The sequence below is a fragment of the Cynocephalus volans genome, chromosome Y (assembly GCF_027409185.1).
Source record: "Cynocephalus volans isolate mCynVol1 chromosome Y, mCynVol1.pri, whole genome shotgun sequence".
In the NCBI taxonomy this organism is placed as follows: Eukaryota; Metazoa; Chordata; class Mammalia; order Dermoptera; family Cynocephalidae; genus Cynocephalus; species Cynocephalus volans.
In genome coordinates, this window is record NC_084479.1 from 4,666,603 (window position 1) to 4,683,118 (window position 16,516).

The 16,516-nt window shown below is 33.6% G+C and overlaps 1 protein-coding gene across 3 annotated transcripts; it reads right to left on the bottom strand.

The window, feature by feature from the left end:
* Positions 1–412: 412 nt before the first annotated feature.
* Positions 413–16,511, bottom strand: LOC134368923 (eukaryotic translation initiation factor 1A, X-chromosomal-like). Of its 3 annotated transcripts, none has more exons than XM_063085160.1 (7): positions 16,414–16,511; positions 13,739–13,822; positions 9,060–9,163; positions 7,607–7,657; positions 4,292–4,346; positions 3,078–3,169; positions 413–1,509 (listed from the first exon to the last, which is right to left on the bottom strand). In XM_063085160.1, exons 1-7 carry the CDS (start codon positions 16,427–16,429, stop codon positions 1,504–1,506), a joined length of 408 nt encoding a protein of 135 aa, XP_062941230.1. In that variant the 5' UTR covers positions 16,430–16,511; the 3' UTR covers positions 413–1,503. The 3 variants fall into 3 exon arrangements, with proteins under 3 accessions (XP_062941230.1, XP_062941229.1, XP_062941231.1); XM_063085159.1 differs by having other exon boundaries at positions 4,292–4,373; XM_063085161.1 differs by lacking the exon at positions 13,739–13,822 and having other exon boundaries at positions 4,292–4,373.
* Between the last annotated feature and the right edge of the window lie 5 nt (positions 16,512–16,516).

The following is a 16,516-nucleotide window of genomic DNA, read 5'->3' on the forward strand; positions in this document are numbered from 1 at the left end:
TGTAAGGGGATCTTAACCCTTGGATTGGTGTTATCAGCACCATGCTCTCCCAAGTGAGCCACAGGCCGGCCCTCAAATTTCAACTCTAGAGTTTTCACACTTAACTGAAATGATAGTAAAGTTGGATCAAACCATATGGAGGTTTATTCTCCTTTATTTTGTTATATTTGTATTACTGCAACCATGTATTAACTTGATTACTGAAAAATTTTCAGAACAAATATAGTATGTTTCACAAACTAATTGATGAATCTCTTCACTAAAAGACTTAACTGACTAGCTTAGCCCTTAATTTCATATTATAGTTGATTATTTTATTTTATTTTATTTTATTTTTTGGCTGCTGGCTGATAATTTAGTTTTTAGCAAAGGAATCCATAAAAAAGAAGATTATGATCTAAATTTCCTTGTAAAATATATGCAAAAAATTGGTATACACTGAAAAAAATAAACTAGTAACTCCATGCAAGGCCAATATATACTCAACATGGCATTTTATTATATTTCTTTGCTGTAGCTCCTCCATTCAGAAAATAGTAACCATGTTTTCACCAATTTATAGTTCCCTTCCCTCACTCCAGGCTTAGTGTATAGAATTCATTATGTAATTAGTTTTTCATTTATACATTGCAACTTAATTGTTTACATAGCCCAAAAACATGGGTTACAATGCTTTAACTTTGAAAATAAAATGAAATCTTCTGACATACATATTTTGTACAGAAAAATACACAATGCACTTTACAATCCAAAAGCTGTCTTGTTTGAGAAATTTTCTATGCATGTTAAGTAAAAATACTGTCAATTAATATATCAAATTTCCAGTGTTAAGATAATTGGTTATCATTTTGGTCTTCAACTTCTGCTACTACTAATCTTACAAATTTCAAAATTGCTACTCAAACACATGTTCTAAACCACATTTTAGAAATGTTAACATCATGAAATGATTAAAGAATGTATAAGATATCAGTATCAAAATACGTACAATTACATAAATAAAACAGCCCTATTTTTTCTGACTCGAAATGCAGATTTGTCTTCCTTAAATTTTATCAAAAATCTCAAGAGAGCATCTAAGTAACAGGAACATGCATTAAGATTTAAAGAATAAACACATTAGTTGGAACTAGGCCTATTATAATCCTTGATGATTATAAAGCAAACAATTTATTCAAAACATCCACTTACTAAGAGTGAAGTAGTCACAAAAGGGAAGGCAGTTCTTTCTTTTAACAGCAGATATGGTCTTTTACCCCCAATTTCTATTACATCAAAAGAACAAAGTGTTAACATTTCAATTAAGATAATATAACACCAGTTTTTAAAGAAATATATCACCAATTTTTAAAGAAATATAATAAATACATTAAAACAAATAATGAAAATAAATCAGCCTTCTTTAATAAACTATATTCATGCTAAATGAAGTTGCAGTCTTCTTAACAGGTGATATTCAAAGTCCCAACTGTAGAATGATCCTCAGAAAACATTCAGTTCAATTTAGATCTGTATGTGAAAAGAATGTCACATCCATGGAAAGATGATTTTTATTACAACATCCACATAACATATAAAAGGGAGGTACATAAAGAAAATATTAGTGTGTGTATATATATATATTTATCCTGTTTCATTTTCTATTCATATCTTTGAGTATGCTTTAAAATTTACATAACATTAGGGTACTATTATGTTTAAAATTTATGAACACAAATATACAATAGAGGTACAGAGTCAAGTTTTCTTTAATTCACAGTGTATGTAATCTATACAAAGCAAAATCAGATGAATATAAGGACGGGTCTGACACATCAAGTATGGAAAAATGTAAACTGTAAAATGTTGGTGGGAGATATATGGTTTATTTTAATTAAAAATTCTTTCGGGCCGGCCCCGGGGTGCACTGGGGAGAGTGCTGCGCTTGGGAGCGCAGCGACGCTCCCACCGCGGGTTCAGATCCTATATAGGAATGCCCGGTGCACTCACTGTCTGAGCGCAGTTCGGACGACACCAAGCCAAGGGTTGCGATCCCCTTACCGGTCACAAAAAGACAAAAAAAAAAAAAAAAATTCTTTCAACTTCTCTGAACAGTTTGAAGATACTCACAATAAAGATGATGTGAAATAAAAGGTTTGGAGATCCATTTTCTAGATCAATGGTTCCCAATGAAATGTGAGCATCAGGATCACTTGTGCCAAACTTAAGACTCTCCAAAGACTGGTTTTTGTCATTTTTAAAAGTTCTGATAATTGTGTTGCACATACTTTGGTCCAGAACAACTGGTCTAGGTATTCTAAAATTTCATCTTAGTATCCAATCAAACACTCATTACTATTGCTGGATTTATATATACAGGAGATTTTTGAACTATGTATTTATCACAGGGGTATTAAAAAAAGAGCCTAGGCCTAGAGGAAGTGTAAGCCATACCATCATTCCAATAATTTTTTTAAATGTATATATTATGTATGTTCATATATTCTAAGTATACACATAAAAACATACATATGGAAAATCAAGATGAATTTTATTTAAATGTAGTAAGAGCAAAAAGCTACTATATTCCACAAAATAAAAGACATACCAACTATAAACCAAGGGTTTGGACAACAGTAATACCTGACAAATAAAATAATGTAATATCATTACATGCCCTGGTCTCCATTTTAACAAGATTTTTAGAGTATGTTGCAGTTTCAATGCTGTATCAACTTGGTTGATAATAAACAAGATTCTTCTTTTTACATACTAATATTTCATTAAAGAGAATGCATGTTCATAAAACTGTCTGTTACATTTCTTAATAGAGTGACCTCTTACAGACAGCCTACTGCAAAAGTCAATATTGATTTTTAAAGCAACAAATATTCCAAAGGATTATAAAGTTTCTCAAAGTATAAATAGTTTGACTAGCTGTTCTTCGAATGACACTAAATATTCAAATTCAGAGACATGTCTCAAAATATACTTAATTTAAGTATTCAATATTCTTAGATTAAAGGAAGTTTAAGTGGAAAAAGCTGCTTTCTTTATATATAAAACAAACAGAAAACCTAAAAGGGTCATCTACTTACATCATCAATGGCTTCATCATCATCTCCAATATCATCAAACTGGATTTCATCATCATCTCCAGGGCCAAATGTATCTGTTTCATTGATTTTAGCTAAAGACAGAATAACAAATATACTCCTTATATAATCAAGATATTATTAGAATGAATTTCTCACTAAAAGAAATGTGTCTGATATAAAATACTGAACTATAAAAAGAAAATTCTTACAAGTCATTTCATTACAAGAAAAATCTTAACTTCTACATAACTCTACCCTACAGAGCAAATAAACAATAAAATCTCTCAAGTTTATTCATTATTAAGTCATTTTAACAGATATTATGTGTGCTTTATTTTTTCTTTGTTCAAAGGTATTTTTAGTAAAGCAGGTTTAGTTCAATTATATACTTTTCAATTACAGATACTTAGGAATTGTATATACACTAACTCAATTATATACTTTTAAATTATGTTTCAAAAAGTGTTTGAGCACAGATCAACAACTTATGTTAAGCATGTATAAAGCTCTCCTGAAAATAGAACAGCTAGTTCACCAGCTATTAGATAGACTTACCAAACCAGTCAGAAAGATTTGGTCAAATGATGCTTATCCCTAAGCAACAAAAGTGAAAAAGGAAGTGCTAATCTGATTCCCAGATATTTCAGAACTTTCTAAAATGCCAATAACTTCATCCAGATTTTCATGTTTATGTAAAAATCTTATTATTTTCCTTATAAAATGCAATGGAATATGAAAACTAAAATGGCTGCCAAGCAAAATATGTGTACTTAAAAATTAGTGCATTTTCTCTTTGAGGTATTATGAAAGACTTATTTTTAACCTTGTCCAGCTTCCTGCAATGAGAACATGTTATGTTTCTCTTAAGAAAATAAGTATTTGTTAAAAAAAAATCCTATGGATACAACCATGTGAAAATGAACTAAACATTGTTTTCCATAAAAATCAACACCAGTGTTATAATTGTTTCTCTTGTTTAGATGAAAACTGCCAATCTCTTGAGAATTGTTAAAAAACAATATTACAAAAGTATTCCTTTGACAAATTATTATGCACTAATTCAGAGCTTATATATTTATAAAATCCCCACTAAAAGAACATTTATTTGAGATTACAACTTACCATTTCTGAAGTATTAGTATTATAAATAGGCAGGCATACTTAAAACTAATTTTGTAAGTACACACTGGGTAACATAATAATTTAGACATTACCATGTTCTGGAAGCTCTCCATATGCCTTCAGACTTCTAGCTTCATCTGCATTGTACTTTAAAATTACATCAGCTTTGTTATCCTCAGAAATAAACAAGTAACTTTTAGAAGTAGTTACACCAAAACATCATCAGTTGTTCCGTAAATTATTTTTGAATTAAACACATTAAAAGCTCACTTACTGTTCTGTTACAAACTCTCCCGCTTTTGTCTACACTACTACTCCCTAAAAAAAATCCTTGATTTTAAACAAGTAAGAAAAGGCTTGCATGCATGACTGAATAACAGTTTAAAGCATAGGAAAGATATTTCCTATACAAATTTCATGTTAATAAAAGCAGAACAAGCAAAATCATCTTTATTTAGTATTACCTTTTGTTTAGAAGTCTCTTAAAGTAATTTTTTTTAAAGTAAACGAAAAAGAAAAATTTCTTGCAATGCGAACATTCTGAGGTCAAACACTTCTATTCAGAACTGCAAATGGTATTAATGGCCCATGAATAGCAACATACCTTTCTATATACCAGTGGTTCTTAAGATAGATAACCTATTAGGATCACCTGGGGAACTTTAAAAAATTGATAGCTACCTCCTGAAGACTGACAGTAGACCTGCAAAGTAGTCTAATAAGCCATATTTTTAAAAGCTCTTTTTGGGTAGTGTTTCCGATGAAAATTTCCCTGAGAATCATTGTTCTAAAATATTCACTTCCCCCTTTAAATAATCTGATTTAGCTGGGCAGAGTGGGAGTTTAGGTTGATGGCTGACAATTAATCTAAAAGAGATCCACAGAAAGGCAATTAAAATGATAATCCTGATGGAATACCAGTGCAAAATAAACCAACACTTCTCAAACTGTAATATACACACAAAAGACACAGGGATTTTGTTAAAATGCAGGCTCTGATTCAAATCAGTCAATGGACCTAAAAAAATATTTTTGAAGACAGATCACAGCTTTTTATTTTGATTGTAAAAAACAAAAATCAAAATCAATGTAAGAGAGACTATTATAAAAGATACAAAGAACTGATATCAGCAGGAATGGAAGAGTGAGAACCACCTAAAACTTGTCCCTTCATAAAAGCAATGCAAACACTGGCAAAACTGTTAGAATCAATTTTGTCAAAACATTGAAAATCAACTAAATGCCTCCAATAATCTGAGGAGTATTTATTCAAGAAAAATGGGTAAATCTCAGTAAGAATAAGCTTTGCGTTGTTTTAGCTTGCTGTATTCCCAACACTCCACACAGGCTCCAGGTAGCCATAATAGCCACCAGTGTAGCAGACACTGAAGGATACAGCAAAACTTTGGAGCTCCTTCAAAACACCAGTCTCTAGAGAACATTTGACAGTTCCTTGAAACTTCCACTAATAGGGCTCTTTTTTACTTGACCTGATTCAGAACTTATTGTTAATATTCCCTCACCCCTACCAGAACTTTTGTAGAAAAATAATCTGTGATATGTTTTTTCTTTTAATATTGCAGCACCTTTAAGTGCTGAAAATAGTTGGGACAAGCAAGACTTGACCAAAAAATTTAAAAGGAAAAGCTCTGGAATGAGATGTCCATTGGAGACTTGAAAAGTCCAATACCTTGTGTGAATCTGGAAGTCTCTAACTGACCTTGAGATTCTGCTGAACATCAAGTAAAGACTTAGTGGTCAAATGACTGACTAAGTGTTGAAGGTATGCCCCAACAAGCACAGAGTCCATCAAGTGTTGAAGGTACACTCCAACAAGCAGAGTCCATTCTAAAAGGCTGGCACTCTTATTGGTTTTAATAAACTATGAGTACAAATATGAGCTGTCCACTAAACTAACCAAGCATTCAATGGCTACAGAATTAGATTATAAGTCATGAAACAAACAAGCAAACCCTGGGGAGAGGGAATCTGATTTCCGGAATTGCCACATTGTATTTGAAATGTTCAGTTTTTAACAAAAAAATTATAAGACACAAGAAGACAGGAAGGTGTGTTCCTCACACATGAAAAGAAAAGCAGTCACTATAAGCTCTCTGAGGAAGCACAGAGGTTGGACTTAGCAAATAAAAACTTTACATCAGCTATTTTAAGTACGTTCGAAGAATTAAGAGAAAACCATGACTAAAAACATTAAAGAAAATTATAAGAATGATAAGTAAATAGGAAAAAATAAAAACTCTTGACATTAAAAGGAAAATAACTGATTTCAATATACCATTTCCAATAACAAATAGAAAAACCAAATAAAAGATCTACCAAAAAATAGATAACTTGAGCACTTTAAACAGACTAGACCTAAAAGTCCATGTAGTGACAGAATAGACATAGAGAAACAGCAATACTTTCTGACTATGATTAAACACATGGGTGATGAGTTCCTGCAGGTAGAAATCAAATGGATTTCACAGACCCCACAACAGTGTGTAGTTTCAAGGCTGAGATTTTAGAGGGCAACTACCACTTTCTTTCCTTAGTGCTCATTTTAAATTTCGTAAGTACATACTTACAAAACAGTTTGTGTTATAACAACTTGCATGCATGCCTTAACTTTTCCACTATCAGACTCTAAAACCTTTTAAAGAATGAGAGACTAGGGCTGGCTGGTTGGTTAGATCGTGGCACTAATAACACAAAGGTCCAGGATTCAATCCCTGCACCAGCCAGCTGCCAAAAGCAAAAGTATAGAAAATAAAAAGAATGAGAGACATATTCAGTGGCATCCCCAAAGACAGTGGTTTCCCAGATGTGGATTTCAAGACCAAAATAAAATGATTGGTTATGGCACTCCAGTAAGATTATTAAATTTTTGTTTTGTCTAGTAAGAAAACTAATAAAAACTACCAGCATTTCTCATTTCAGAAAATGTGACTAAGAAGGAAAACGAAAAATTTAGCTTCATAAAAAACACCACATCTGTACATCTCATTTCAATGAAAGAGCAGTGAAAATGTCAGACTGCGTCAATAATATTTCACAGACTGGCATTTGAAACCATCTTCACAATGACAACATAATTGGCCTGGAAATGAATGAGGACATCTATCATATTTATCCAAACATACATAAGAATATTTAGTACATTTTGTATTTAAAATAAAAATACTGAATCAGTCTCACCAGAATATATATGTACCATCATTAATCAACTGAGGGAGTTATATGGATTAGAAAAATACCAGTCTTAACTGGTCCCATTAAATGATGATGGCAGAATGGTGAGAAAGCATACTGCACTGAGCTGGTCAAAGGAGCTAACACTATATCTTCTCAACATTAATGACTTATTAAGTACAAAGACACAATTCACACTTAAAAGTAATTTTTACCTGATAGTCTCGTAGACCAACCAATATAATGTCTGAGGTATTTATCCAAACCTATAAAAGAAAATTTACAGCGTGTTATTTTGAAATAAAAACAAATTACAAAGAGCAATGTTAAATGAGTCTTCCCACAAAAAGAGATATTCTATTCATCATCTGTGACGAATGTATCTATCAAGAACTAGGGAAAAACTATAGTATGTAGTATATCCTGTATTATAATACATGTGTAACCTACTTATATAAAGTGCATGGTTAAGGTATATTAGGGAAAATTGTAGTATATTGGTGAGTTTATTCAAATTTTTCTCATTTAAGATGTTAAAGTTTAACAACTTTATTTCAACTACTCAAAAGTTTTAAAATCCAGAAGAATGATAATCACAGAAACTAAGAGATGGTTAATCACAAACCTCTTTTAAGATATTTAATTATCCAAAATATGTAAAAATTACCCATTTACACAAACACAGCCATACAGAAACCAACCTACATAAATACAACCCCTGCTATTATCTGAACATTTGTGTTCCTTCCAAAAATGTGTTGAAATCCTAACCCTAAAATAAAGGTGTTAAGAAATGACACCTTTTGGAAGTGATATAGTCATGAAGGCAGAACTCTCTTAAACACAATCAGTATCCTTATAAAAGAGGCTCCTCCCTTCCACCATGTCAGGACTCAGTGAGAAGGCACCATCGAGGAATTAGGAAGCCCTTACCAAACACCAAATCTGCCTAGATATTGGATTTACTAGTCTCCAGAACTAGGAGAAGTTACTTTCTGTGGTTCATAAGCTACACAGTAGATGATATATTTTTTTATAGCAGTCTGAATAGACTAAGACAGCCCCTAAAAGTGCCATTAATTGGAAGAGGATTAACAGACCAAAAAGACATTTTTAAATCATAAAAATCAGAGTTGAAGAAACTGTTAAAAAATTTAATTTATAAATCTGCTTGATGTAATATAATAAGTCTATTACTTAACACATCCAATATTCGAATTTCCCCATTATGACTTACAACTATTTCCCCCAATCCAAAATCTAATGAAAGACAAGCACTGCATTAATTCTCAGTCTCTCTCCTACAAAAATTACACAATTACAAGCTGTTTTTTGTTTTCTTTTCATGGCACTAACGTTTTCAGTCCAACCAGTTGTTTTATAGATCAGATTTGTCTCACTCTTTCCTCAATATTATGTTCAGAGTAAACATTTCTGTAAGAAATACAACCTAAGTGAAGCAAATGATTCATTATAAATAGAATCTTTAATAAGTTAACATCAAGGGTCTTCCTGTTTTACTTACTTGCATGGTTATGTAAATCACTGCTCTACTGAAGTCTTTTTGGAACTCATAAAAATAAATTGCTTGGCACATATATCTAAAGCAGAGCCATTTTTTACAGCAAGTTTTATATTAAAGTAAAAAAAAAAGATCAACCCACATACCTTTTTTCTCAATTTTCCTCTAATGTGGCATAACCTCTTCACACCATCAAAACACATTGCTTCTAATCGTCCATTTCCCAACATTTTGATGACCTGAGCATACTCTGGAAGGGAAGAGAGAAGAGTATGAGATATTTTTCAACTTTTGTTAAAATGTAACAATATAATAATTGAAATTTAGCTCACTGTTAATAAAAGCTTCATTTTTACCGTTAAATTTAGGGCAAACTACCTTTGTTTCTTTCTTTCTTTTATGGGTAATAAGCGTGAAGAGCAAAAAGCTTTAATATCCTACCCTAAGATCCCTCTTTCAAGGTGACACATATTCTACTTTTATCCAGGGAAACCAGAGAACTCTCTGTCAGCTTCTACAAACTCTCCCAGTTATGTGTACAAATCTTAACCCTCTTATTTTAAAAAGTAAATAAAAGCCTAAGTCAAGTAATTTGTCCAAGGTCACAAACACCATCTCCACGACAAGCTATATCTATAACTAGAAATATTTTATTATCTACTCACTTTGAATAAATCAATTGTTTTCATGACTATCTACTTTACTTTTAAACATCAGGGTAACTCATTTCAAAATGTACAGCATAACCCTGGCTCCTCAATTTCTCACATTTGGACCCTCACCCAATATTTATTCTCTTTTCCCTCAAAACTTTAAAAAAGTCAAGTAGTTTAATAATTCCTTTGTTTACTTTAGAATATCTCAGTGATTATTTTAAAATTCTTAAAATCAAGAATGTTCCTAGATAAAAAATCAAATGTTTAATTAAAATATTTCCAAAATGGCCCTGATTCTACTGCCACTAGAAAACACTCTGATAAGATATATGACCGTTAGCCAGAATGCAGTCTCTTCTAGAATTAAATAACAAAAAGATGAGTGGCGTAGAGCAAGGGAAATGGATAATTACAAAGTCTTCACATTACTAAAGTTTCTATTTAGGATAAACCTCAAAGAGAACAATGGCTCCTTTATAATTACACTGAGAGAAATCTGAGGAGCTACACCATGGGGTTGTTATGTGGCAATGAGTTCCTTTTACCTTGGCTAATGAGCCTTGCTTACCACTCAGCACTTTTCCAACATGGGAGATAACAAGAAAGAAAAATGAAACAAAGAAAATTGGCTCTGAAAATAATATCGATATCTAATGAACATGAGAAAGATGAAGACTCAGTATCTAAATGCCTTTAGCCAGAAAATGTTTCTTATAATTAAAAGATGTTGATTTCTGAGTGGCTTATTTATAATCTGAACGAATATCAAAAATACCATATAGAAATGTGTGATTTTTGTTATATGGTGCCAGAAATTACTGAACAACCCGAGGAAACTTGAAAAGAGATTATGTACTATATCAGCACTATCCAAAAGAAGTTTTTTTTCTGTTGATGGGAACACTATACAGTACATCTGAATTAAATGACATGGTAATTACTAGGTATACATTTTAATTTCAATTCATTTAAATAGCCACACGTGGCTAGAGGGACCTATTTGAACAGTACAGTATTAGATAACACTATTAAAGTTAAATTTCTTGTAATAATTCTACTGTAGTTATAAAAGAGAAAGTACTTGATCTTAGGAGATATATACTCAAGTATTTACATCTAAAGTCTGTAACTTTATATTACTAGATATCTGCATGAAAATTTAAAATGGTTAGGAAAATATGTATACATACATATACAAGGAGCTATAAATGAAATTAAAAAGGCAATGTTAAAACTGGCAAATCTAGATTTAAAAATGAGACTGGTACTGCTATTTCAAGTTTTCTGTTAAGTTCCACATTATTTTTTGTTTTAAAGCAGAAAGAAAGTAACTGTTCAAATTTATTTTACTTGTTTTTGGAATGTTGATCTTCACTGCCTTTATCATTCCAATAAGTCTAGCAACTATTCAGGTTTTATTATATGTTAGATTACGTGCTATTGGCACTGAAGAACTGAGACCGGAAGGTCTTGGAATTTATTCTTCACAAATATCCATGTTTTTATGCAAATCAATAAATGTGATACACCATATCAATAAAATCGAAAACAAGGACCACATGATCATCTCTATAGATGCTGAAAAAGCATCTGATAAAATTCAACACTCACTCATGATAAAGACTCTCCATAAGGTAGGTATAAATGAAAAGTATCTCAACATAATTAAAGCCATATATGATAAACCCACTGCCAATATCATCTTGAATGGGGAAGAGCTGAAAACTTTTCCTTTAAGAACAGGAACTAGACAAGGATGCCCACTCTCACCACTCCTATTCAACATAGTGTTGGAAGTACTAGCCAGAGCAATCAGAAAAGAGGCGATAAAGGGCATCCAGATTGGAAAGGATGAAGTCAAACTGTCCCTCTCTGCAGATGACATGATCCTATAAATAGCCTAAAGCCTCTACAAAAAAACTCATGGAATTGATAAATGATTTCAGCAAAGTAGCAGGATACAAAATCAACACACAAAATATCAGTAGCATTTCTATTCTCCAATAGTGAACATGCAGAAAGAGAAATCAAGAAAGCTTGCCCGTTTACAATAGCCACCAAAAAAATAAAATACTTAGGAATTGAGTTAACGAAGGATGTGAAAATTCTATAGAAAGAGAACTACAAACCACTGCTGAGAGAAATTAAAGAGGACACAAGTAGATGGAAAGATATCCCATGCTCTTGGAGTGGAAGAATAAACATTGTGAAAATGTCCATACTACCCAAAGTGATATACACATTCAATGCAATCCCCATCAGAATTCCAATGACATTTTTCTCAGAAATGGAAAAAAACTATCCAGACATTTATATGGAATAACAAAAGACCATGCACAACCAAAGCAATTCTGAGCAAAAAAAAAAAAAAATAAAGCTGGAGGCATAACATTACCTGACTTTAAACTATACTACAAAGCTATAATAATCAAAAGAGCATGGTACTGGCATAAAAACACACACACTGATCAATGGAATAGAATAGAGAATCCAGAAATCAACCCACACACCTACAGCCATCTGATCTGTGACAAAGGCACCAAGCCTATATACTGGGGAACAGACTGCCTCTTCAGCAAATGGTACTGGGATAACTGGATATCCATATGCGGGAGAATGAAACTAGACCCATACCTGTCACTATATACTAAAATCAACTCAAAATGGATTAAGAATTATATAAATATACACCCTTAAAAAATCAAACTTCTCAAAGAAAACTTAGGAGAAACACTTCAAGAAGTAAGACTGGACACAGACTTCATGAATATGACCGCAAAAGCACAGGCAACCAAAGGAAAAATGAACAAATGGGATTATATCAGACTAAAAAGCTTCTGCACAGCAAAAGAAACAATTAACAGAGTAAAAAGGCAACCAAAACAGTGGGAGAAAATATTTGCAAAATATACATCTGACAAAGGATTAATATCCAGAATATACAAGGAACTGAAACAACTTTACAACAAAAAAAACAAGTAACCCAATTAAAAAATGGGCAAAAGAGCTAAATAGGCATTTCTCAAAGGAAGATATACAGATGGCCAACAGACACATGACAAAATGCTCTACATCACTCAGCATTCAAAAAATGCAAATCAAAATCACACTGAGATACCGTCTCACCCCAATTAGGATGGTTAATATCCAAAAGACTGAATGATAAATGCTGGCCAGGTTGCAGAAAAAAGGGAACTCTCATACAGTGTTGGTGGGACTTCAAAATGGTGCAGCCTCTATGGAAAATGGTATGGAGGTTCCTCAAACAATTGCAGATAGCTCTACTATATGACCCAGCTATCCCACTGCTGAATGGAAATCATCAAGTTGAAGGTGTACCTGTTCTCCAATGTTCATTGCAGCACTCTTTACAATAGCTAAGAGTTGGAACCAGCCCAAATGTCCATCATCAGATGACTGGATACAGAAAATGTTGTGTATCTACACAATGGAATACTACTCTGCCATAAAAAAGAATGAAATACTGCCATTTGCAACAACATGGATGGACCTAGAGAGAATTATATGAAGTGAAACAAGTCAGGCACAGAAAGAGAAATATCACATGTTCTCACTTATTTGTGGGAGCTAAAAATAAATAAATACACAAATAACCTGGGGGGTGGGGAGAGAAGACACACAATTACAATTCCTTGAAGTTGATATGACGAGCAAACAGATAGGACATTGCTGGGAGGGAGGTGGAAGAGGGAGAAGGGAGGGAGGTTTTGGTAATGCGCCACAGTAATCAACCATATTGTATTTTGACAAAATAAAATTAAATTAAAAAGAAACAAACAAAAAAACCAAATATCCATGTTTCACTGAACAGTGCATAACATTACTCTCTACTAAAGTATGAAATATTCAATGACAATATCCTATGCTTTATTTGCTCTACACTCTAAAATTCACTCTCAGTTATACCAAGTTTTTCCAAAACTGCCCAATGAATCCCCTAAGCAGACTTGTAACTTATCCAAGAAATGATTAATTAATAGACAAGTTCTGGAGAATTGTGGACAATGGGAAATGAGGAAAAGCAAAATAAAGACATGGTGACAATGCTCAAAATTATGATTAAGATTCCTTTTAATTAAAGATTGATATTTATATCAGTAACAACAAAAAAGATGTTAATAAACAGAGCTTAACTTAATAAGCCTTACCTTGCCCATCCTCCTTAAACACCAACTCTCTTTTTTCTGATTCATTCTCATTCTTACCCCTGCGCCTGTTTTTACCTCCTTTACCTAATTAATTGAAAAAGTAAATAAAGATTAACTACAATAATCTGTATATTCTATAAACTGTAGAACTAAAATAAAGCTTTAAAATCTGTATTTAAAACCACTTGCAGAAAAATTAAAAACATATCATTTAAAGAGCACTACAAGAACATTAACAGAACTCTAAATAATACTTCTTGAAAATTTACCTTATTTGGTTAACGAATCAAATTACACTTATACTTGTCAAAAATTCCCTTTAATTCGTTTACCAGATATACAGTCATCAACCCCCTAACTTTGTTGGACATCTGTGTTTGAATATTTCTGAAAAGTATCCCATAAAAAAGCATATGGGAAAAAAAATCCTATTACCTAGACATAATTATTGATAACATTTATTCCGTTCTTCCCAAATAAAAACAGGACTCCATGTACTCCCTTCCATAGCCTATTTTAACTCTATTCAATCATCTGTCTTGAATATCTTTTCACGTGAATAACTACATACCTGGACCAACATTTCAACTGTTAAAGTATATTTTAACCCCTTATTTTGATTCCTTCCAATACTTCTCTGTTATTAAATAATGTTGCATTCAAGATTACTGTACAACTTCCATAGGACAAGAGTACAGAAGAAAAATTTCAGGGTTTAAGGTTATGTATCCATTTCCTTAGGCTTCTGATCAGCTATCCTAATTTAAATTCCTATCAGCAAAGAAAGACTGTATCTAGTCCTCTGCCACTGTATCAGTTTCACCATAATCTCACAATACTAAAGATTAGAAATTATACTTTACTCTGTTTTGGAATTTTTGCTTGTTCTTACATCTGAACACATCTGAACGTATTTATTTAACTTTATTTCCTTGTGATATTTTCTATTCGGTGATCAAGGAATTGGCGTAGTTCTTCATATCTTTTTATTCCCATTCCAGAACCTAACCCACAATAGCAATCATTTCCAAAAGGTGGAAGGAAAGGCTGTGAATTGTAGTTATAAGGGAGCAATAGGAAGAATATGAAACAAAAGTTCCCTCTTGCTAAGTGATCCCTGATTGACTATATTTACCTAAGGATGGAGTCAGGCATAGAGGAGATATCCTCAACAAACAGTTGACACCTACTAACTGTCCAAGATAGATACTACTGCCTTTAGAATTACGGCCTAGTAAGAGAATTAGAAATCTCATCCCTACAAAGAAAGGCGAGAACAAGACACCTACTGAAAGAGGTCCAGTTACCATCTGAGAGCTCATAAAGGATTATTTACGTTAGCAGAAACTTTAAGCCTATTCTAACTTTGCTACCAGGCAATTAGAGAGGCCCCAGAATAATTAGCAGTAAAACCCTTGTTACACAATGTAAGCCTTTTTATAAAATTCCAATTTCGGGGGCAGGTGAGAAGAGAGTGTACTGTATAAAAAAGGTATAGAATAGAAAATAAGTATTCCAAGGGATAAGTGCGTGGTGAAAGCAACAAAGAAGAAATGAAGTAGCATTCCTGCTGTCAGCTGTGAGAAAGGAAAAACATCAGTAGGTGTAGGTCCCAAAAATGAATAATCAAAGATTTCTTATGGGCTCTGAATATGGTTCTCTGCTGTAGAAAATAAAATGATTTCTCTATTCATACGTGCAGTTTTCTTTGATAAATCATAAGAGCATTAAAAATTACGAAAACCTTAGGTGTATAGAAAGAATATCTTTCGGTAACGATTCTGCAAGAATCCCTTTACCTAGGTATGCCCTCCTACTTTGGAAGTTCTCCATAAAGTTATTTTCTAATATAACTTGTGAACGTTCAGCTGAAGAATAAAGAGAACCCAGTCTTTACTCCCACAGTACTCATTATTAGCAACAAAGCGGAAAACTTGCCCAAGCATGTCAACAATTCTTCTTAAAAAGAATGTTAAACTCTTTGGAAGGCTAAAGTGGAGTAAAACGCTAGAGACAAACCTCAAAATGTCTGAAGATTTCGCTCATTGCTTACAAAAAAGAGAATTAACAGTATTCTTCAACAATACTTTTAACTACCCATAAAAATACTCATGTAAGAGTACCCGAGATCACTAAAGCAGGAATCACTTTTTAAAGTTAAAAACCGCTTCCAGGGGCCGACCGCCTGGCTCACTCGGGAGAGTGGGGCGCTGGGAGTGCAGAGGCCGCGGGTTCGGATCCTATATAGGGATGGCCGGTGCGCTCACTGGCTGAGCGTGGTGCGGACCACACCTTGCTGAGGGTTGCGATCCCCTTACTGGTCAAAAACAAACAAACAAACAAACAAAAAACCGCTTCCAGGACAGTAGCGGAGAGGACTAAAGGACTCGATGTGCGAGGCCCAGACCTCCCCAGGAGAGGTCTTCCCACCGGTCCCTGTCCTGCGGCAGTCCGAGGAAACCCCAAGTTTTCCCGCCCGAGGCCCTACAAATATGGCGTAGGCTCCACTCCAACGTGACCAAACTAGGAACAAGAATAACTGCCCAGCTCTTCAACCAAGCTGAGCAGCAAGTGAGGTGCTTAGCCGCCCGCAGGCAGGAAGAACAGTTACTGCGGACTGGATCTGGGTGACCGGGTCGACCAAAGCCCTGTTCGGGGGGGTCCAGCATCATTACCTTTATTTTTGGGCATGTCGGTGACACGGCTACCACTGTCAGGAGCTCCCGAGGTTAAGCAGCCGCGGGTTGTGACCTCACAAACGTCCTTCTGTTGCGCCGG